Source organism: Plectropomus leopardus, chromosome 22 (genome assembly GCF_008729295.1).
Source record: "Plectropomus leopardus isolate mb chromosome 22, YSFRI_Pleo_2.0, whole genome shotgun sequence".
Classification (NCBI taxonomy): Eukaryota; Metazoa; Chordata; class Actinopteri; order Perciformes; family Serranidae; genus Plectropomus; species Plectropomus leopardus.
The window spans coordinates 14527372-14552321 of record NC_056484.1 but is presented as its reverse complement, the minus strand read 5'-3'; the positions used below and the strand labels follow the sequence as shown (position 1 = coordinate 14552321).

General features: G+C 41.9%; 1 protein-coding gene across 8 annotated transcripts in view; it reads right to left on the bottom strand.

Annotated features, from left to right (window-relative positions):
- Positions 1–21824, bottom strand: part of sox5 (SRY-box transcription factor 5) — a 105716-nt gene extending 83892 nt beyond the window's left edge. For 7 of the 8 annotated variants that reach the window (XM_042511192.1, XM_042511193.1, XM_042511198.1 and 4 more), the window contains exons 1-2: positions 21673–21824; positions 10504–10699 (exon numbers count right to left, since the gene is read on the bottom strand). In XM_042511192.1, coding sequence (XP_042367126.1) covers positions 10504–10699; positions 21673–21749 — 273 coding nt within the window. In that variant the 5' untranslated portion in view covers positions 21750–21824. Of the gene's footprint in view, positions 1–10503; positions 10700–19855; positions 19883–21672 lie in introns of those variants that run through there. The other variant, XM_042511196.1, reaches the window with a different exon arrangement.
- Between the last annotated feature and the right edge of the window lie 3126 nt (positions 21825–24950).

Below are 24950 nucleotides of genomic sequence, written 5' to 3'. Positions count from 1 at the left end.
TAAACAAACTGTGGGAGAAAAAAGGAGGGGGAGGAGCTGGCATACGCCCTTCATTATCTCCATCCTCCTCTCCTTCTCTTGTGCCCTTTATTCTCTCCATCTCTCCTTCTCATAGCTCAACGCAAACAACTGTCATTCCTGGCCAGTTATCTCAAGTTAGGGCACACTTCTTCTTCTTCTCTCACATCCTCGGGAATCTGCATTTGACTGACTTGGAGGTACTTGACAGAACGAGCACATGAAACAACAGCAAAAAGACTCCGCACACTCTTAGAGTCACGCTAACTCTTCATTACAAAGCCTTCTGCAGCTCGTCTTTGAGGGACGTCCAATGCTTCTGTACCAAATCCCAGGCCCAAGTTTCAGCGCTACTGCGCTACTTTTGTCCTACGATTCATGACAATTAATGCTGAGGATGCAACTTCATCAAAGTGGGAAATCACAAAAAATAGATCCCCTTTTTTAAAAAATAAAAAACAAAGCTTTGGAGGGATGTCAAGTTATTTCCATAAATTCATGAAAGCACAAAACAACAATCAGCATGACAGATACAAAGTATAATATATACAGCTCACAGTAAAGCTCTGCGCCTTTTGCCAAGCTGTCATCCTGAATAATTATCCCTCTGTCTTGAGTCTAAAGTTTACACTGTCTTTACCACATTTAAGTTGACTGACCTTTGGAAATCATAATAAGTCTCATAAGTTATGAAAATACACAATATTGATGGCGAAATTCTTTATTTTTTAATCTGCACTCTTTTTTGCACCAGAATTCTTAAATAAATCATGTAAATAACCCAATTAATCAGAAACCAAGTGAACTTTGAGTTATTTTTAGGTACTGTTTCTTTTTCCTACGTAACTTTACTTTTGTAAACCAAAGCTACGGAACTCTACATTCCTAAACCTAATGTAAGTAACTTGACTTCCGGACACCCAAGCTATGTAACTTTACTTTTCTTAACTTAACCTATTTAACATTACTTCCCAAAACTTTACTGCCCTGAAATTAACCTACGTTAATTAACCTTAAGTATGTAACCTAAAGACGGCATTTGTGAGGCGCTTATGAGTTAGATATAATACGAAACCAGTTTATGTGCATTTTCATAAAGTATATATACCGCTAAGACTAAAAATTAAGCAATACTGCCGTATAGATTTGGAGAACTGCCTAATTCAAATATTATTTGAACCTTGATAGTTATATTTCTAAAAACCTAAAATAAAGTTAATCTTATGCCCAAATTTTAAGTATTTCTAACAAAGAAATCAAACTCTATGATTGTTTTTTTTCTTTTTAAAAAAGCTTGTCAGCCACAAACTTGTCTTTCAACTTGAAGATATTGTTATCTTTTAGATAACACGCCTGATAAAGTCAGATGAGCAAACAGTAAGTAAAAAACCTTTAATAACAACAGCTGACTTGTAAGTAACTTGCAGCGTCTTAATCTTTGACCTAATAATACCCGTGTTTGTTTGGAGAGCCCGCATGATAGACTTAATGCCGACTGAGCCCAATTAACAGTGACACTGAGAAGGAGGACGCCGTCAGCTCCAAAAGAGAACACACACTACTTGTCTGTCATACATACATATACAGATGATAACATGCGCTGTAAACTGCACAAACGTGCACTACATGCATGAACAGACACTCGGGCACATACAGAACACCCCCACAGGTGTGTTAAGGTGGGTGTTGTGCTCTGTAGTTACAGAAACAACAGTCTGTCAGCTCAGCTCTCTGTAGACAGGAGGGTCAATGGTCCACAGGGTTAATCTTTGGCTAATCTCACTACAATATGGAGCATGCCACCTGGGACAGCGGCACACATATACAGTGCGTCTGTTTGTCTGCATGTTGGTTTGGCACACAGCGGTACATTCCAGCTGTATTAATGACATTACAGTTTATTAAGGCGGAGATTGCTTTCTAATCATTAACTCGCAGGCTGCTGGTGGAAGAGGAACTTTATATTGAGATCATAGTCCACGATGAAGTCATTTTGACCCCAGGTGACCCCAGATTCTCTTCTTTTCTAAGCTAGAGGCAAAGCATTGTTAAAGAAAAGCATCCATATACGCAGAAGAGAGAGAGAAAAAAAACTCAAGACGATGTTTCAAATCATCAGTGGAGGACAGTAACACTGTATATTTAGTTAAGTGCAATATTTGTATTTGTACTTTAGTGGAGTATTATTTATTTGGGAAACATATTACTTTAACTTGACTACATTTGACAAACAAAAATTATACTTATGACTCCACTACTTTTCTATGGAAGCTCTCATTACTTGTTCCATTTGGTTTGAAGTCAGCAGATTATTTTTTTTTCTTTTCAAAGACGTAAATGTTCTGAATTTGCGATCACGCAGTTTTGCATGTGGTTTGTTCGTTGAAGTGGTCATCTAGCACCTATACTTTGCACAGACTGGGCAGCTCATCAGTAGAGACAGGTTGGGCCTTTCCCAAAACACTCCATACACTTTATCCCTTCCCACTTCCACGGAGCGTCCACCACATTAAGTGCCGTCCCAAACCATCTAGTAGTCATTTTGTTAACTTTTGTTTCTGTGGGCATTTCTATGGGCTTTGCAGCATATTAAGCAAGTTTTTCACTTTACAGATTCTACAAGCGAGTCAGTGCATTCAGTTGATTGTTTTAGAGTCATTAATAAATGTATCGTGTCAATATAAAACAATGAGTTGAGATTTTAAAAAAACCCACTTTGAATACTTTAGTATTTTTCTAAAGCACATACTCTAGTGCTTTAATTTGACTTGTTTAATTTCAGTTGTATTGGAGTAATATTTGACCAGCGGTATTTATACTTGGACTCAAGTAATAGAGTTGTGTACTTTGTCAACCCCTGCAAATCATCCCTCAGTGTTTTACTGAGAGAATAAAGCCAGGCAGAGGCTTTCAGTGTTGAGATGCTTTCATTGTTAGTAGACAAACAGTAAGAGAGGTACAGCAGACCATTATCACTTGCTGTTTTCTACACTTCACTGACTCCCTCTCTTCGCCGCCGTGTGTTTCCACACTCTGAATAAGTCAGCACGCTCAATAATTCACTAATTCTCTCGTCGGCGTGCTCGCACATGCATTGTAACGCAGGGACAGAGTGTGACAGCAATGATATGGCTGTAACAGTTGTATGTATATGATGTGCTGATGAGGCTCCAACTGGTAGCTGTTGAGGCTGGAGCTGTGCTGCGCTTGGGGAGAAGTGTCTTGTGATCTTAAAGCGCTGAAAGACTTTACTCTTCTCCCCTCACCACCTGACCAAGTGATGGCTCCTGTCTTTCTCCCTTTGCTTCATTTCTTCTTCTCCTGTTCTTCAGATTAGGGAAATTCAGACTTCAAATGAGCGGCTTTGTGATTATGAGTTGCATCAGCGCCGGCACAACATGCAAATGTAACGAGACAGAGGGAGAGAAGGAGTGCAAGTGGGTAGAAGTCAAAGAAAGAAAGAGAGAAAGAGCGAAAGGCGAGGGAAGAGAAAGAGAGAGCAGCGATGTTATTAGAGGAAATGAGAGGGAGAGAGTTGACACGCGGAGAAAGAGAAAGAGAGGGAGAGAGAGGAAGGCAGGCATCTTGAAGGCAGCGGTCACACCTGTCACATCCCATTTATCTAATCCAGCGCCTACTTAAAACAGCCGCACTCTTTCTTTTGAGAAAGATGTCGCGCAAACAAAACAAACAGAACAAGAATACGGGAGGGGGGAGATGGAGTTGGAGGGGGGTGAAGGGGTTGTCGGATCTCTCGGCTCCGTCGAAAAATCTGCCAGGGAGATGTCATCTCGCCGTGTCCAACAATGAAGGTCATTTCCCAATCAAGTGGAATTAGCAGGGAGCCGTGGCTTCTTCAAAGATCTGGGAAATTAGGGCCCATGACATTATTTATGTGTGAAGTCAGACAGACAGCCTTATCCCGGAGGCAACTTAAATGGCTTATGATTTTTTTTTCTCCCCCCCCCATCAACCTCCCAGCTTATAATCCATGTGCCCTGCTGACATTCTTACTCCGGCGATTTGCAAAGTCCAAGACAGAGGGATCAAAACGACAAGACACAAGTTTATTGTAAACGCTCAGCGGCGGCGACACGCTCCTGCACTAACACGGGGTTGCAAAACTTTTCTCATCAACATGCATTTATTCATAAGTACAAACAGAAATTTGGGATACTGTAAACGTTCATGCCCTCCTCTCAGTGCAGGTTTCTCCGCGTATATGTGTGAGTGCACATAGCCTGTAGGTGTGTGTGTGTGTTAATGTGTGAGTGCCTGCATATATGTATTTATATGCACTGGATGTGGCAGGCTGGCAGTGTGGGCGGTTCTGCCTTTAGTTTGCAGATGTCAATTCTCTTCCAAAAATGACTGGAACAAAGTAAAAATTGCGCCTCACTCTCTTTATCCTTTTACTGCCTCTGCAATGGAACCGAATTAAACAACTTTTGTCTTCTTAAGCTCATCTGTGAGGGGAGGTTGGTTTAAAAACACGTAACTCTTGCCAGAAAAAGAGGGAAAAAAACGCTATTTTTTTTCCTACAGCCAGCACAGATGCCGCTGTTCATGTTCATTTTTTTTTCTTACTTCTTCTTCCTTTCCTCCTTCTCTGTTGCCCGACAGTAGAAACTCTTTTTCTCTCTCTCCCTTCCTCTCTACCATAGCCTGACATGTCTCGGGCTGTGCAAGGTGTATGTGTGAAAAACAATATTTGATGCTTGGCGCGTCGTTGCGGATCAAGGCATGGACAATGTGGCAGTAGGAAGAAGCTGGAAACAGCTGCTCAACCAAAATACTCGCACACAAATACACACCAAGAGAATGTCACTGATCACTCCTGCAGGGGGGTATAAGGACTTAGCTTGACTGCCAGAGCTGCCAATCTCAACAACATACACTTAACACACCTCTGATTACCAAACACACACACACACACACACACATGCAGCAAATCCCTTTACATGCCATGGCTAAAGACAGACACTGTCAGTTTTGACTTCGTAGTCCCTCGGGCTGGGACAAGCAACTACTTTTATCCTCCTGTTCCAACAATATGCTTTTTTTTTCTCTTCCCTAAAAAAATAAATAAAAGTAATTCAATTTTAATGTCCTAATTCTAATTGTATATTTAAACTTATTGTCCCAAAACAACACGCTTTCCCTTTCCTTATCTGAAAACATGCAGCTGTATTTTCTGTATTTTAAATAGCAGTTTGGCGAAAATGTGACGCCAGTATATTTTACCACGACCCCTCGCTGTTGACAGGCAAGCGTGTGTTGATTCATTAGTGCATCACTGGCATGAGAAATTAAGTGTGACCACTGTGTCTCAAGACTGCTCAATGACTGTGTTAAATCTGTCATATTCACATACACACACACACAATCACACATACAAATTACACAAAAAAAAGAGGGAAAGAGAGAGGGCTCGTGGAGGAAAATGAATAAGAAATAATGCCTGATGAAATATCTTTATAGTTTTCTATCGTGCTAGCGTGCATCGCGCCTGTTAATGAAATAATTAGTGTTTGTCCATTAACACATTTATGAGAGAAGATGCTTGCCTCTGCCTGATGTGACAACATTTTCTTTTGCGACATGGATTTGCAAAACACAAACATAAAAAGACCTTAAATAAAGCAGGCAAGGAGGAGAGGTATTAAAAAGGAAGTACTTACAGATTTAAAGGCACCCTGTTATAATAATTCACAATTTTCACATATGTTTAAAGTTTAAAAATCCATCCTTTGCTAACTCTGCTGCATCATAACTGGATTCGGTGTTGATTGGCTGACCTCGCTGAACTGCCGCTGAAATTCCTTCCCATCAGGCATTTGAACTGAGCCGCTCTCAGCCAATCAGGGCCCGCCTGCACGGTGAGAACTTCACATTCAATAAAAAAACACCCTTTTAGCTAAACTACATTCATTTGCAAACCATTATGAAAAGCACTATTCTCAACCAGAGCTGGGGTTTGTACGAAAACAAAATTTACAAAAAAGTGAATAATGTGGCACCTTTCAGCTTTTTGAAATGTGTGTGAGTGCTGTTTTTTTTTAAATTCTGTGTGGCTGTGCAGCTGCAGCAGGCAGGTAAAGTGTCTGGGCCAAAGCTGAGCAGGCACGCGAGGCAGGCGGGATGAAGAGGTCAGTGTGTTGCTGAGCGCTTCTCCGCTGCCGTGTTAATTTACTATGACAAGATAAAGCTGTAATCTCGTCTCCCCCAACACCCCCCCCTCTCCTCCTCCCCCCTCTCGCTCTCTCCCGCTGCCTCGCTTCCAAGTCAACCGGTCGCCCATGAGCCATTTACTTCCCCCTATCACTTTACAACAATTGCCCCGAGAGAGACAGACCCCCACATCACTCCCCTAGAGTCCCACCGACACCCCCGCTACGCTGTAAATCTCTCTCTCTCTTTATTTCTCTTCATCCACTCTTCACTGACAGTCAGCGGCGAAGGGATTGGCTCTGTAACCCCCTCTTGCCTCCCCCCAAAAAAGAAAAAAATGTACACATCTTACAGTATGCCAAGCAGAGTCGGATAAGCCCCCATCCCACAAACACACACACACACACACACACACACACACACACACACACACACAGGCTTGTCACTTAATAAGCCACATCAGCTATTACGGTGTGTGTGAGAGAACCCCCCCCCCCCCCCCCCCTTTTTAAAAACACAACTCTTTGCAACACACACATCAATCCTATGCTGTCAATTAATCTACAAAAATGCAGTTGTGTATCATTTAAGGATATTTACGAATTTGTCAAGAAGCGCTTAGGAACAGATTTTGGGGGGATGCAGGGGACATGTCTCATTCAGTATTTGGGATGTGTGCATTTGTCCACCTCAATAAAAACATTAAATTTGTACATACGCTTTATTTTGATAAAAATTTCAAAAAATTACACCTCAAATTGATGCAAAAAAAATGCACAAATTGGTGCAAAACATTTCACAAGAATGCAAGAAACTAAGTGTTTGATGCTCACAATTTCCACCATGCCCCCTTCTCTAATGTGTCCCCCACAATGTTGAAACAACATGCTCACCCTTGAGGAGGGGTCCGCACATAACGACCTAAGGAGGCCAAGGGGGTCGATTATCAGCCTGGCCAAGTATTGCAACCAATATTTGGCATTTTGACGATTATCTGTGGTGGTACTTTAATGATTGCCAATAAAATTAATTAATAAAAAAATGCAAAAAAAAGTGTAAGCATGGGAAGAACATTTACTTTGCATAACCTCAGGGTGCTATATTTATTTACTTTTTTAAACTTTCACTTGATGTCTTTTTTTTTAAGTTGCTGGGAACTTGCTGTATATGATGTTGAAAGTTTTGGTTTTTACTAAACATTTGCTAAAAGCATTTAAACAAAGTTTTATGATGGAGTTTGTTATTTTCCAAAAATTCTAAATATTGACAGAAAGATTTTCATTTTTACTGTAAATACATATCGATTCCAAATATCGGTTATCGGTCTCATTAGCTACTAATAATCGGTCCTGAAAAAACAGTATTGGTCGACCCCAACAAAGGAATGGTTGCATAATTGCTTACATATAGAATTTGTTTAGGTGTAAATATAAAAGATAACTCAATCTAAATGAACAAGAAACAAATCTAATCGCTGTCCTCAACAGCAACAGATAACACACAGTTTGTATTGGTGTGTGTGTATGTGTGTGTTTCCACGCCTGAGTGTTCCCACACGCTCCCAGGACTTTGGTTTACAGTCGGCACCTGCCACACATGCAGAGTCCACCGTGGGAGGGGCCTGCAGGCTAATCAGCAGGCTAATTACAGAATTAGCTTTCCATTACAGCTCTTAAGCACTGTTTCATTGTTTTACAGCATGCAGGCATTTATCGTTGGTATGGGGGAAAGGTCGACAGTGGTTATCAGAGCGCTGCTGTGACAAGGTGTGGATCATGGTGAGGGCCCAGGAGAAGCTAAGAGTTGTGAAAAGACACTATAAAGAGTTTTCGTACTTCATTTACATTTTAAAGAAGACATAATCCCTTAACAGATGCCCAAAAATGTTAATAACATGTTTCTTGTAATGAAAAGGAAGCATTCTGTTAAGCAAACATGAATTTAAAAAATCTAAATAATGCACACAAGCAACATGTAATATCCTCTACAGTCATATAATCACTAAACATGCATTGTAAATCACACCACATGTATAGAATGGGGGGAAAAAGCACACATACAGTAGCTGTGTATGCACACACATGCACACGTCAACTGACAGAAGTTTGCAATAAGCCCGTATACCGCGAGGCCTACACTAATATTTAACATGAATCACACAGAAGATGCAATTCAACTGTACAAATACACACACGAATGCACTTACACATACAGAGCCCATACATACAGCACCACCACCACACAATGTCACACTTCATCCCGAAGAAAATGACTCACTGCAATGGCTCACATTTTGCAGTCACGCAACTGTGCATCAAATGGGCTCAAGGCGACGGCTGGTGGCGCGCACATAAAAGAAAAAAACACGTGTGCACCCAGACAGTAGCCTTGAACCTTCATTTTTTTCCCATTTCTTAAAAAAAACACAAAAAAAAAAACAACCTCCAGCTCTGAGCGCCAAACTGCTTTTCTCTTGCAGAGAAAGTCAATTTCTGCCTCTTTAGAAATCTTGCTCCTTTCATGTCTGAATCACCAAACATACATTTTGTTTTCTCATTGTTGAGATTTGTGCAATTTATTTGTGTCAGGGTTTAAAAGGTGACTCTTAGTCGCCATTATTGGAGTAAACAACATACCGAAGTCAAAGACGTGTTTGAGATCAAGTCTGTGGAAGCCTTCATTTTGTTTTCAATATGCAGGAATATTACTGTTCACTTGTCTGGAAACGATGGGAAACTTCAATAAAAGCAACACAATTCTAATTATTTTGAAGATGTTTCATTCCTGAAACTACATTATAGACCCATTTCGGGAAATAACAAATGAACAAGGTCAATGAAAGTTGATTTCTAGATGAATACATACACAAAAATGGAAACTTTTTTTCAGGGTCAAGGTTTTTTTACTGTCACAAAGGAGCTAATCACTTTTCCTACTAACTTAAAGAGCCTGTATTAAAGACAAAAGGCCACATATGTTCTGACTGTTGCGCTGTAATGCTGGAGGCTAGGATTAACATGAACATGATCTGATCTGGGGTCTGTGCCATAGGGGTCACCCTGAGCCTCTCAAACACACGTAGCCAGATGCCCTTATAGGAAGTAATGGATTTAGTCCCCTCCTGTTATCATTATATGTTCCACTTTAACTTCCCAGTCCCAAGTCCCATAATGCTTTGAGGGATGTAAAAAAAGCATTATGTTGCCATTGTTGAGTTACATTTTGGCCTACAACTATTTTTTCAGCTTATTTTTCTTTACATTTGGCAAATTGGCACCATTTAAAAATATGCCAAATTAGTCATTAGCACTTTCTGTTTGCAGACCATCCAAACAGGACATTCTGATACAGAAGAAAACACAAAGCATCTCACCCATGTTCAGGAGTTTTAAAAAGCTTTTTTCTTCTTTGATTTCTAAGCAAACTTACGGGCACTTGATACACACACAACCAAGTACGTACGTTTACTTTAGCACTGTACGGCCGTTATACTGTTCTACTTGTAGAACAAATTTGAAATACTTGTACAGTACTTTAGCCTATTCCTTATATGCCACTTTTATGTTCTACTACACCACATTTCAGAGGGAAGCATTGTAGTTTACTTTAGCATAAAAAATGTAAGATGACTTTTTAAAATGTTATGTTTTGTTATTAATTTAACAGTTTTTATAACAGCTGAAACGTGAGTGTTGATTGACTGAGAATTAACTGGCAACTATTTGGGGTGTTTTCTTTAATTGATTATTTGATATTTATATTTTAGATTTATTTATATTTTATATTATATTTTCTTTACCCCCTAAAGTAACATTTGTAATGCGGGACTTTTGCTTTTGCTTCGGTATTAGAATTTTTACTTAAGTAAAGGATCTGAATACTTTCACCACTGCTAAAAGTTTAAGTCACACCGAAACTGAAAATATGTGCATAATGTTACTGTGTTACGATTTGACTGACATAGTGAGATTTTTGACGCACAAATTGCTTAAGCTTGCTTGCTACTTGGAGGGGAAACATTTTTGCTTGAATGATTGTATGTGTCATTTTTAGCCATAGTCTTTATTATATATATATGACAACATTAAACTTTTTATGGGAAAAGTTCCAAAAATCCCACATAAAAAAAGTGATTAGACTCATTTGTTGGGTTGAGAAGCAAAACCTGAGGTAGTTCACACAAACTCTGGGTCAGACCAGTTCAAAACATTGTCACATATTGGACCTGTCTCATGGCGCAACCCTGAGTCAGCGCTCAAGGCCGCCGTTTCCCAATGAGCGAGACTGTATGCAAAGGCTGGTAGCTGTCCTTACCATGTTGGGGGGGCTGTCCAAGTTGCGGTTGGGGGGCGAGCGAGGGGACACCTTGCCGCAGTAGGAGGCCAGGGGGAGGTGGATGACACCGCCCAGTCCCTCGCTATCCTCATCCTCCATTCGCTGTCTGCTGGTTGCCATGGTTACCTCTCCATCTGTCCCCCCATATGGAGAGGCTGGTCGCTTGGAAGACATCCTGGAAAAAAAGAGAAGGGAGATAGAAAGACAGAGAGAAGGAAAAACAAGAGGAAGAGTGAGCAATATTCAAAGGATGATATAATAGGTAGACAGCAACAGAAAAGTAGTTCCATAAACTCTTGGATAGTCAGATTCAACTTTATTCACTGTAAAAGAACGTTGCATGAAGACTTCTTTCAGCCTCCCTCCCCTGCAGGTATTCACCAAATCCCATTCAGCTCATCAACCTGCACCAATTCTCTTTCCTCCCATTTCTCTGGATTAGTTTTTTTCCTTCACTTTCAGCTTGTTGAGTCGACAGCACTCTCGCAGTGCAAGTCCACACAATATCCCCTTCAGTCGGTTTGTGAGCATCCAGCTCCTTGGCAGACCTTCAAACACACTCTCAGGTCTTACAGTATGTTTACCATGGGGGCCATTCAACGTTCACATTTCCAAAAGATGGGGCCATTACTGCAAATGGAGCCCGCTTGCACTGGCATTGTGGAGGAAATGACCATGTCTTGACAATGGGCTTTCAGAGAGGGAGACACAGAACGGGAAAAAAAAAAGAAAGAGAGAGAGAGAGAGAGAGAGAGAGAGAGAGAGAGAGGAGTATGCACAGTGACAATAATATGTGTTTATGAAAACCTCTGGACAATAGAGGAACTGGAGGAAAATAGCGTAGCAACACGAGGGCCCCGCTGTTTGCATTTGTTACCGTGGCTTTGTTCCCTTGAAAAGACGGAAAGGATATAAAGCCACATCTATTAGGTGAACTCTGTCTCTCACAAGGTAAATTTGCCTCCCTGTACTTCAGCTGAATAGGGATGCAGTGACTATGCGGCAATAATAGAATTTAATGTGGTTCTCAGCATCGCCTGAGTGCTTTCAGATGCACTTGTCAGCCTTGAAGCCACTGCGACTATGACCCTGGGTAATAGGCTGCTAAAGCTCAGTCGCACAAGAGGCAACGCATGACAGGGATGGAGGGATGGAGGCGTGGATGGAGGGATGGAGGGGCTGTGAAAACTTGAGGGGAGGGGTGTGTGATATCAAGCGGTGAGAACGAGAAGCAACAGGCGTCTGACTCTTAAAGTCCGCTTAATCTTTCTCCCCTTTCAATATACAAGCTGTTCTTTTTACTTTTTTCACTCGTTCTTTGTCATTTCATTACCCTCCATCCATCCATACCTCGTCTGTCTCTGATTTGCTTCCTCTCTCAAAATTTTCTCCTCTTTTCCTGCTCATCTCCTGTAAACTGATCACCCTCCTGACTCTCCTCTGGACTGCACATCTGGCATTGTTCCTCAGAGCAGCCCCGCCACTAATTCATTGCTTATTTACCTTGTGACAGTGGAAAGGCAAACAATATTGAGTGCTGCTCACTGGAGGGGACGAAGCGAGAGCCACAGTGAGAACATGCAACGTTATCACATCGTGGGGAAGGTTACGGTCAAAATCAAATAAACTCTACTCCACTGACAAAAAACTCCCCATCATAGTGATGTAATTTAATTAGCTTTAATTGTTTTGGGGAAGATTTTGCCTGCAAGATTCACAAACCTCTGAGATAATCTAATAATTGAGAGCAATTTACAAATCGGTGTTATCATTTTGCATATTTTCAAGAACACAGATAAGCAATTTGATTTCTTTGCATGCTTTTCAAGGAGCTCTTTTTGGACAATTTCATCCACTTATGAGGAAACCATGTAAACTACAGTTTCACAATTTAAATGACTTTTTAATTCTCTTTCATCAAGGTTAATAACAGTCTTTCTGTCACAATAACACATTAGAATCAGTGTTTTCACGTAGGACAATGTGCACAGATTCCACAGACACCCACACGTACATATCTTTTTTATCTGTTTCTCCTGGACGCTATATCTTCGTGGGCTTGTTCAGCAAAAAACTGACGCCATAAATGACCAGTAAAGACTTTGTATTTGTTTCGATGACAAAAGACTCAAGAGATAAAACTGTAATCATTAGATCCAGTTTGTAATAACACTGAAATTGGCTTGTGATAACATTTATATTTATGATAGAAGGACTGAGAAGTGTGTGTGCTGGTCCGCGCACCTTCTAAAGTGAGCGGCAGGCCCAGCTGTACAAACTACAGGGCTTTGAGCCACGCGGTGCACGCACACGCACACACACACACACACACATATCGAACAGAGCCCCTAACACTGCAGGTCTGTCTTCATCACTGCCTGTTTACTTTACGTCCTTTCACTCTCTCACACTGAAGCCTTTTGTTTCAGTTACACACACACACACACACACACACCTCCCCTTGTGTCCTGTGCACACCTCTGCCTAAAAGCCATAACCCACACACAGACCTGGGGTCAGCTCTGAATCACCTCACTAATGTACTTTGGCTCAGAAACATCAGTGTGCATGTGAGGATTTTTTGTTTTTACTATTTTATGATGCATCATTTAACCACAGTAGCCACACTGATATTTCTACATGGAGTGCGCAGACAAAAGCAGTTACACATTAACACAGAAAACAGATACCAAAAAACTCTGCGGGGCCACAGAGAGCTCCCTTTTTAAGAAAATAACATTTCATCATGCTTTCTTTTGCTCCTCTTTTTCTTCACACCCATCCACCCCCTCCCCACCTTCTGCTACTACTTCCTCAGAGGTGGGTGTCTATGAATGGGAAGGGCCGTTCACAGCTCCACTCCGGCTATAAAATCCCTCCTGTTCTTTGAAGTCGAATTACTATACAATTGGGCACGGCGGGTGTGCAGGTTGTGCCGGCTACTTCATTTAAAGTTTGGCAGGGCTGTCATGCCGGCAGAGACCTGGAGGAGACCTGGAGGAAGCCGGTTGAAAGCGCAGAGTGATGCGAGGATTAAAAAAGATGAGGTTTTATTAAGCAGATAAATTGGCTGCGTTGTCCAGGTCACAATAAGAGAATATTAGCATAATTTTGCCCCAAAAAACGCCAAAAATCAAACAGCTCACAACAGTCATTAACGCACTTAATACACACACATGCTGCTGGCATTTTCCACAAAGCAGCACAGGAGTGATATTTCAAATAACATAACAGGAGTGCAACAATACTCCAGAGTATTTTTTTTATTTGTATCACATTTCCAACTTCAAAACACATATTTCTAATGTGCTGTTTATCTCTACTTCTCCCCAAAACTCTAATTTCCCTTATAGGAACCACACACACACACACACACACACACACACATAACTGTGCACACGGTGAGAGTGCTAAGCTGAGATTAGAGCACCACTTCCCCTTGGCTTTTTGATGATTAGCGGCTCCTCGGTTAAGTCCCTCTCATATCACATATGTCCACTGCTGCTAAGTCACTAATCGGACAGCGACGCACGTCCATTAACGGGGCCGAATAATCACCCCGGACGGTGGTTAACCGTCTCCTGGCCTTGGCTTACTGTAATCAACGCGTCCATTTCATGTTGGCACGTCAGCAGCAGCGAGTTTGCGCACACGCAAGCATGTTTAAATACAGGCAGCGAGCTTATGAACATGCAAGAGAGAGCTGCTCACACACACACACACACACACACACACACAGACACACACAAAAAAAATCGGAATGAATTAAGCAAAATGGGGGCAAAGATTTGTTTCGGCTTTAATGAAGAGTGAGAGAAAGACAAAGCAGCCATCGCAGAAATGTCACAGGCTATCTCTCACACACACACACACACACACACACACACGCCCGGCTCTCTCGCTCTGTGTGTCTGGCTGCTAACATAATCATGGTGCTAACTGCTCTTGTTAACTCCTCTACTCAGAACAAGCTTTCAGGGAGCGTGGGAGCCTCCTCTGGAGAATTCCACAGTAAAGTGTGTGTGCTTCTGCATGCATGTGTGTGCCTCTCTTTAAATTACGACCCATTATTTAAACCATTACACAAACACGCTGTACAGTCAGTCGAATCCATCCTCTACTGTAAAAATAAGCATGGCAGCTAATTCCAAAGTGCTGTCAGGAGTCAAAGTGACATTTGTGTTTTTTCTTCTTTTCCCAACCACCTTGTGACTGCTAAGAACTCGCCCGCCTGTCACTCAGGTGCTGGGTCTATTTGCGTGGAAATGTGAGCTATCTTTTGAAATTGTTCTCTGTTGGGAATGGAAGGGCATATCAAAATAGTTGAGCGGAATGTGCCTTTTAGATAAGGCACCCAGGGCATTTTGCCTCAGAGGAGCCGACCGCAACATTTACATCCGTGTGACACCTCAGGCGGGAATTTAAACAAATGTTTTCCCCCTGCGTCGCGCTATCACCCGCTTTATTGTCATCGCTTTTTTTCTCCCCTCTTTCCTTTTCTCTCTCGGCTTTCAAAACGATTCCTCCTTCTCTTTTTGTCTCTATCTCTCCGTCACACACTCTTGAACTTATTTTAACATCGTCTGTCCTCCTGCTCTTTCCCTCTCTCTGTCTTCCTGACTCTCTCTCTCTCTCTCCACCCGGTGTTGTCTTACTTACTGTTCCCTCTTTACACAATCAGCTGTTTGTAAGAATGTCGCTCTCCATCCCTGCCCTCCCTCCCTCCGTCTCTCCCTCCTTCTCTGTGCAGACTCTTAAGGATATTGCCTAATATCTATTTATAGGCTGTCCTTTTGAACATTGGGAAGAGTGGGGCAGACGCAGGGAAGGCGGAGATGGAGGGATAAAGATTAAATGAGGGAGGACCTGGAGGAAGGAGTCAGTGATATCCCCTTTTCCTTAATGTGACTGATAGGTTTTGATATTTTCAATAAATGCTAACTTTAGAAATAGGCGTTTAATATATAGAAACCATGTGACCAGAGTCCATAGGCAAAATGCCAGAATTAAGAACTATTTCCAGAGAACTTTTGACATTAAATATGACTCTAACGCAACACCGGAGAGTCCAAATTTTCTGCTTATTCGTATTGATGTAAAAGCGCCTGCTGGATTTTCCCTTATGACTTTCTCCACTGTAAACAGTGTGTAACAGGGAGAAAATGTGAACACAGCTCCTGCCTGTATATGCTCACACACTCATATACACACAGACACACCCTCACACACACACACACAAAGGCGCAGACACACACTCACAAAGCATCCTCTGTGAGGTGCCCTAAATCGGCGGCCGACAGCCCAAACTCTGTTTCCTGTCCAGCTTAACCACAAAAGGCAATAACACACAACCCTAATGTCACTGCTGTTAATCACACACACACGCTGGAGAGACTGTCATGTGTTGTGTGTGTGTGTGTGTGTGTGGAGAGAGAGCAAAGGAGGGGTGGTCACAAAAGACCAACTCATGTGGCCTCTGGGACTACCTCTCTCTCTATTTTTCTGTCAGTTTGTCTGCCTCTCTCGCTCATTCATCCACCAAAATGTTTAGTCACCAGCGAGGCATCGCTCCACATACTTTCCTTGTCATGTTTTCAGCCTTTTTTCCCCCTCTTTAAAAACCTTATTTATGTCTTAACACTGAGTCACCAGACAACGTGATCGTCAGTGACATTTTGGAACGAAAGAAAAGTTGGAGAAAAGATGAAGGACAGACAGAGGGAGGGAGAGATGAAAAGTAAAGGGAAGAAAGTTTTGAGTTGTCTATCGATAAACTTTGGGTGGCGTCATCAGTTTAAGGCCGAGCAATGACAGCTCGTGGGAAAATCTCGAGTGTTGCTGTAGAAGACGGAAGAAGAGAGGCTGAAGAGAGAGAGTTGGGGGTCGGGGGGTTGAGGAGAGACAGACAGAGAGAGGAGGAGAAGTGCATCCGGTGGACAGCGGCCCCGCTCCCCTGGTGTTTTGCGAGGGGGGAAGACGCTGCATAATGTTTATTGAGCGAGGGACAGTGTTTTTCCATTGTTGTGCCAGGGACGCTATTTGTGCTGCATTTGTTAAGCAATCCATAAAGGAGTCACAACATTTGTCTCACTGTCAGTGACTTGGCCTGCCCCTGTAAACCAGACACAAACACACATACACACATACACACACAAACACACGCACACACAAGCTCATTCTCTCACATAAATGACAACGCACGAATGCCCGCGCACACACTCCCAGCTGGCCTCTTTCTTTCGTCCCCGCACTTTGAAACTCTCCCACCTCAGCCCAAATGGTCTCCTCCCTTTTCCTTTGACCCCCCTCCTCCCCCCTGTCTCTCCCTTCCTCCCCCTCTCTCTCTCCCACTCTATCATCCTCCCTCAGTACCTGGAAATACAGAGGTTTCATTGTAGCGCACTGGGAGGGAGCTCCGAGCCTCTAACACTGTCTTCTATTGTAGATTGGAAGGATGGTAAATGGTGTGGGAGTGTGTGTGTGTGTGTGTGTGTGTGTGTGTTTGAGAGAGAGAGCAGTAGAGTGGGATTAGTGTAAAACAAGCCGCCTGGATGATGGATGCTTGGAGAGGTAGAAGAAGAAGAGATGGAGAGGCATGTGAGGTGTGAAATTTTGGATGAACACACACACACACACACACACACACACACACACATACACACAAACACACACACACACAGCTTTCTGGCTCTGTTGACAATGCAATACCTCCATCTGACCTTTGACCCTCACCCTGTGACCTCATGTCATATGACCAGACTCTAGTTAGCCTAGAGGGGACACCTCTGTCTGTCCCTCCCTGCGCTTTTCACACACTTTTTGTCCAAGTCACTTCTCCATCACTTTCTCCCCTTTCTCCCTGACCCCTCTCCTCCTCCTCCTCCTCCTCCTCCTCCTCCTCCTCCTCCCCCCAATCTGTAAACAACAACAAGAACAACCCCCCCCCACCTCCTTTTCTTCTATTGGCTATCAGAGAGGGTCAGCTGATCGCACTGGGGTGGGAGGCCGTGGTGGGAGCGAGTTGGAAGAGGGGGAGAGAGCTGAGAGAGAGAGGGGAGGAAGTGGGGGAGGAGGTGGGGGGCTTTAGCATTCTCCTCTGGTATTTTTCTGTCTGTCGTTCTTTCTTTCCTTTTCTTTCTTTTTTTTGGCCCCCCCTTGCTCCGTGGATGGAGACACGGTTATCAAGACTCTCTGGGGACAGACAATATGGCCCAGACAATGGCCTCCAGTCCGAGGTGGTGGTGGGAGAGAGACGGAGAGAGGGAGAGAGAGAGAGGAGAGAGAGAGAGAGGGAGAGAGAGAGAGAGAGAGAGAGAGAGAGAGAGAGAGAGAGAGAGAGAGAGAGAGAGAGAGAGAGAGGCCGGGACAGGGCCGGGACAGGGCCACAGGGGAAGAGCGGGGCAGAATGGCGCATTAGTTTGCAGAGCACGGACACTCTACTCAATTACTCGACTCGCTCTCTCTCTCTCTCTCCTTCACAGACACACACACATTCTCTTTTTCCCTCAAACACACACACTTTAATCTCGGCCCTTTTAAATGAAGTACAGAGACACTCACACTGGAAGCGGCACTGCTCACTTTAAATTGGAAACAAGTTTTTATCACCAGCTGCAAGAATTTCCCTCTTAAAAATTTTGCCCATACGTGTTAAATTACTAAATAAAAGTTAATAAGTATTCAAATAAATACTTATGAATAGAGGTGGGAGAGATTTAGTGAAAGTAGCAAAACAGCATTAGAAAAATGCTGCATTCACACGTACAAAATTTCACTTTAGTAAAAATATAATCAGCACAAAACACAAAAAGTTTGCTGAGTAAAACTCATACAGAATGGCCTTTTTCACAATGTTTTCTCATTATATTTATACAATAAAATTATGGAGTATTGTTATCACTGGTTTATTAATGTTTACGGCATCAGACTGTTTTAGGTGATCACTGTGGAGTCAATTTCAAATATTTTATCTACTTAATAAATATAACATAATGCATCATATTTGATCATTTAATCATTATTTTGTTTGTAAAATATTAACAGCATACACTGTAGTAATTATAGCTATGAAATAAATGTATTTAAGCAAACAAATACAATACATTCCTCTGAAGCGTGGTGGAGTAGACGGAAATAGAGTAAAGTAGCTTAAAATCACAGTACAGTACTTCACTAAATGTACTTATTTACTTTCCACATTTGAAAAATAAATCAGTGTTACTCAAAGTAATAATAATAATATTAAAAAAAAGTTTTGTCTGATGAAATTAAGTAAAATCCTTCAGGCCGCTGAAAGCGTCCTTGTTGCTGAGTGCGATGTCAGATTGCATCTGAGTGTGTCCTGCTTAAAACTGCTTTAAGTGTTGACACAACCACTGACACACACACACACACACACACACACAAACACCCCAATAAACGGAGGGGGACAAATGGAAGGGTGTGAAAATTCACCACTGCTTTAACACCACATCGACAGAGACCTCTCTTCCTCTCCTCCCTCCCTCCTCAACCCCAACATGCCACCCCCCACCACCACCTCCCCTCTTAATCTCTGGCACTCTCACTTTTCTTTAACCCTGCTTCTTCTTCTTCTACTCCTTCTTGTGTGTCACCGGGGAGGAATGTGTCAGTTTGACCACATCATCCCTTCATCTAGTACCACATTAGCTCCTTCAAAAATGTCTCTGTTTTTCTGTGTTTTGGTTGCTTTGGCTTGTCTTCGTTTCTCCCTATGTGTATATTTCTGTTCTGTTTGTGCGAACAGATGAGGCCGTGTTAGCAAAGGCAGTCTGTTTCCACTATTTTCAGCCTCGACTGGAAATTTTGATACACAGCCGAGCGCTCGGAGAACCAAAAAATAGTTCAAATCATGAAAGGCATAATTAGAATATAAAATTAGAATATCAAATAATATAAATCACAGAATTGTCATGCTTTGTCAGTCATAAAGTACATTTTTAACAGCTGAACAAGGAGAGATGAAAACCATATCACAAGACTTTTGTTGGCTTGAATAAAATGAGAATAGAAAATTACGTATTAAAACTTCAACTCAAATATTCAGCAACAAAAAGTACAATTTTTCATTTTTAAAAGAACAAATATTTGCTTTAAGACCCTCTTCTAAAAACTAAGATAAACTCTTCTTCCTCTGCTATTCCTACTCAAAACTCAAACTGTATTTTAACAACAATATAATTTAAGAAGAAGAAGAAGAAGAAGAAGAAGAAGAAGAAAAAAGGGGAGAAGTGCTGAGAACGAGAAAAAGAGGAAGTGCGATGAGAGGATGAAGAAGAGGCATGGGTGAAGGAGGCGAGCGGACACTTACAGAGACGCAGGAACCGAGAGCATCGCGACCACCGAGGCTGGAGTGCACACACACTGGCAACTCACACACACACCGCTCCGCAGAGAGACTACTGCTTGACACACACACACTCACACACACACACAGGAAACACACACACACACACACGGAATGGAAGATACCCCTCTGTTGCTCACACACACACGTACACACACACCCATACACACACGGCCGGAGCCACAGTGATGGAGTGCATTACTGGAAAGCAAGAGTTTTAAGCGCTCTCCTCCTAAGTCATTGTAATCCCTGCATTTATCTCCATACATTCTGCTTTTCGGTGTAATCCTTTAAATTTTTAATTCCTCCTAGCTGTTGTTATCTTTTTTTTCTCTCTCTCTCTCTCTCGTCAACCACTTTGCCGGATTGAAACGGTTTATTAAAAACACATTTTTGCTACATCTAAATGTGTTCTTAATTCAAGGGGCCCCTGAAATCCCCCCCAACCCCGACCCCAGTTTATCTCGGAACAAAAGATTAGTTTCATCGGGGGAAAACAGAGCGCCACTTTAATGCAATAAAAGTCAAGCAGGAGAAGGGCGAGAGGTGTGTGTGTTTTTTTTGCCTATGTGTGTTAGTATTAAAACGCTGGGTATTATAACATAATCTGTCTCTGACAGCATTAGCATCAAACAACCATTATTCCACAGGCAAAAAAAAGCCACTTGTGTTGACAGTGTCAGAAAAAGGTTAGAGGGTTCGCACCTCTAAATTGAAGCAGGGGCCCGCACAAACATCAGAGAGGGGGCACAGTGAGATTAACATTAGCATAAGGCAAGAAAGAAAAAAACAACAACAACACCATGCAGATTGACAATAGGATTACTGAGGGGTTTGCATGTATTGAATTTGGATTAAGTGAAAAATAAATCACAAATAACTAAATTTAAAAATAAAGAAATTAAAAAAAGACAAGGTTAAACAGGAGGGCAGGGTGTAAACATTTCAAACTCCCATCGAAAACATTATTAATTTAGGCTGTTTTTTGTCATCTATAAAATAAACAAATTCTTTATGTATTTTTGACTTGTTGAGAGCACCAAAATACATGAAGCGGTTACAGAAAGAGGTGTATAAATAGTTGATAGGGTAAAGCAGAAGTAAATAAAGTTGTGGTGAGCAGTGGGGATGAGAGAAGAGGATCACACATTCTGACTTTGACACAAGCACGCACACGCGCGCGCACATGCACACAAACACGCACGCCAACTGTTTTAAGCAGTTTGACTATGGAGGTTTTGAATTGGATTGACACAACTTCAGTCAGGAGGGACGGAGGAGGAGAAGAGGGACAGTTGTGTTACTTATGCACTCACACTCTCTCTCTCTCTCTCTCACACACACACACACACCCACACACACACACACACACATATATATATATATATATATATATATATATAATGCCGGCTTTACATATCTCTCCCAAAGAATAGGAGTCAATCATCAACTCTCCTTTACCATCTCTGACTCTGTCACACTCTCCGCTCTCAAACTCAGCCGACTCGCTGAGACACTTCACATGCTTTACACACACACACACACACACACACACACACACACACACACACACACACACACACACACACACACACACACACACACATATAGAGTCTTCTCTTCACACACATGCCTTTCTACTTTATCCTCCCCTGCCCTCCCTATCTCAGTCCTGCTCCGTGTTGTCCTCCGTCTCTGTCATCTCTACGTGAACGTGTGTGTCTGTGCGTGTGTGTGTGTGTGTGTGTGTGTGTGTGTGTGTGTGAGAAAGCGTCACGTACCTGTTACACTCCTGAGGTAGCTCAGGCTCAGTGAGCATGCTGGAGTAAGGGTCCGTCTCTCTCGTCAACAACAACATAAAACAGTCCCACAATGCTCAGATGAACAAGGTTAGTCTCCCCAAAACAAGACGGGATAGAAGTGATCCTTCAACCTCTCACACACACTGCTCTCTCTCTCTCTCTCTCTCTCTCTCTGTTCCTCTCTGTCTCTCTACTCACACACTTTCAGCCTTACACCCTCCCTCACTCACTCTCTCTCTCTCTCTGTGCCTCTGTCCCTCCTCTTCTCCCTCCCTCGCTGTAAGCTGTGAGATCTAGGCTCAGCTCTTAAAGGGCCAGCAGCAGAGCCTCTTTCTCTTGCGCTCAGCGTGTGAGTGTGTGTGTGTGTGAGCAAAGAGGAGGGGCCATTTGACCATAGGGCTCATCATTCAGTAAGTGCAAACGCACAGCATTGCTGCCCCCTTCCTCAAGTCCTTCTCTCTCTCTCTCTCTCTCTCTCTCTCTCACACACACACACTTGGTTTTCACACACTCAGACAGTCACAGACCATGTAGACACACTTCAGAGTGATAGGACCACTGCAAGCACTCATGCACTATATTATGCAGCACAAAGGTGATTAATCGATATAAGTTGAACAACAGTGGACTATATGAAACACACACAAGCACATGTTCTTTTCTCTTTTTGATGTTTCTATACTTTTTTACCACATCACTGGTCGAAATGGGATGCTAACTGATACAGGTTTGAAAGTTTTCCTTTACCACAAACAGAAATTCTTATGCATAAACAACATTAAATTGAGTTTTCTGCAGCTTTTGGGGTCTTCTGAGTTAAGCTTGACTCTGAGAAATTGTGAAACTGATGTTTTTTTCAGACTAAAAGTTCAAAACTCTAAGACGTTCAACTTACAAACATAAAAAAAATGAGAAAGAGGTCGGACAATTTTCACCGTAAGATGCTCAAAAAAGCAGATACTGTAATTTGTCCTCAATTAACTTGTTTTGATCTCTGTTATTTTTCCTTCCCAAGCAATTTCAATTTATCAAACAGTGATAGAAGAATTATGGGTATTGTCTGTTCTGAGTCCTCTATGTAGTTCAAAGAGAGTTCACATGGACACTGTATTTTATAAAGACATGCAGAGCAACAACGGAACATATAAACTCCCAATTCTCTCACACAATGTACACATTTTTAAAGTTTAATATTTTTTCATGTTATTGCCTATTATTTCCTATCAGTCATTTCAATATTACATTTTTAGGAGTGGTAATGGGAGTATTTTATACTGTAACAAAGCTCAGAATGTAATGTGTAAGATTGTAGTGTTGCATGTACTTTAGGTACTCTTTGTACTTGAACCCTAAATTACGATACTGATACACGTTTAAAACATTACGTTATCACATAGTGAGTGCCATTATAGAAAAAAAGGTGATTCCAGCAGTTCTTGGATTACTGAAACACTAACACACTGTTCCAGCTTGATGTAGAACAGAGATACTCCAGGGGTCACTTTTCCAAATGATAGGAGGCCAGTTAATGAAACCCTTAATAATATTATCATATAAAATGAATAAAACAGGCAAATCCAGTCACAGCTGCTCGAAGAAGGTCAGCAGGGGCATTTTTAGGATTTGAGGAAATTTGGGGTTTTACCCAGACCCCGGTTGTTCCCCTGGCACTTTTATTTTATTTCATTTTCAAATAAACAAGCTCTATTTTGATGCTTTTTTCAACCTCAAGAAACATATTTAGATTATAGAAAATCCTAGTGTGAATCAACTTATCTTCGTTATGATTTGGAAAATGGTCGGTGGACCCCCTGCGACAAGACACCCCTGTTCAAAGTAATAATCTACTTTAACTTTCACGCTTCAAACAAAGCAAAGAGAAGCTAAAAGTAATACTTTCACTAGATGTCCAGAATGCCTCTGACTCAGCCATGCTCAACTGGTTAACTTGTTTTGTTTCAGCCTCTTTTGCTATCCCTTTGTGTCTAAGTGAAGCTGTTTCATGCTTCATTTTAACACATATCATGCTTTTTACGTGATAGGTTTCGCTAACAGAGTAATGTTACAGAACAGTGGACATGAAACAAGACATAAAATGAGATTAATGCGAGGTATCCTGAGCTCAAAGCCATTATATTCTCTCTGTCACACTGTTCGCAGAGGATTTCTGATGCATTGAAACAATCTTAATCATGCATCTCTACATGTCATTACAAGTAATTTGCCTAATATTAAATACGAGTTATCTTGACATCATGCTTTGAAGAGAAAATAGGAGAACAGAAGCATGTTTGGCACTATCTTCCTTAATCTGTCATAAATATTACTATACTCCAACAAGTGAAAAGCAGCAATGTCAGCCTATTCTGATTCATCCATCTCTATCTATAAATACTGTTTTCACCTTTTGTTCCCCTTCTTTCCACATATATGTTAAAATATAATTACCCTAATATTTATAGCCATTAAATATCCTTTAACTATTGATGTTGAACAATGACAAGGATGAGCCCTGCAGGTATAATGCACGTCATACAGAAAACCAGAATCACATTTTTACCCATGGCCACAATACGACAAACGAGATGCAATAAAATGTTTAACAGACTCCAATTTCCTTTCATTTTTTCCTTTGTTTTGATGCGACGGGGAGTATGAATTTAATTCCCCGACACGGAACAGTTTTGTTTCAAGAAAGCAGCTGAACACTTTCAACAGAACATATGCTGAAGCTCACATGCATGAATGAACGCACGCACAAACACACACAGACGCACTCACAAAATACACAAACTGACTGAAACCTTCACCAATCACCCACACCCATTGTGTCCTCAGGTGTATACACTGTACAGTGTGTGTGTGTGTGTGTGTGTGTGTGTGTGTGTGTGTGTGTGAGTGCATGCTGCTTCCAGCCCTTAGTGCTGTCAGTCACTATTAGGGGTGTGTGGTCTACGTGTCACACATACGGCCAATCCAGCTATTGTTCTGGAGAGCGCAGAGAAAAGTAGAGCTGACAGACTGCCACTTCTGTGATACTTAAACACACACACTCAGACACTGACACACGCACACATACACACACACACACACACACACACACACACACATACAGAGAAAGGAGGAGAGAAAGCAAGCCCTGTCACTGCACCTACTGTAGACAAGCACACATCTACTGTACACCATGCACTGTTTTTATACAGTAAACATTAACACACATGTATTTACGCAATCAGAAAGTTTGCAAAAATTAACAA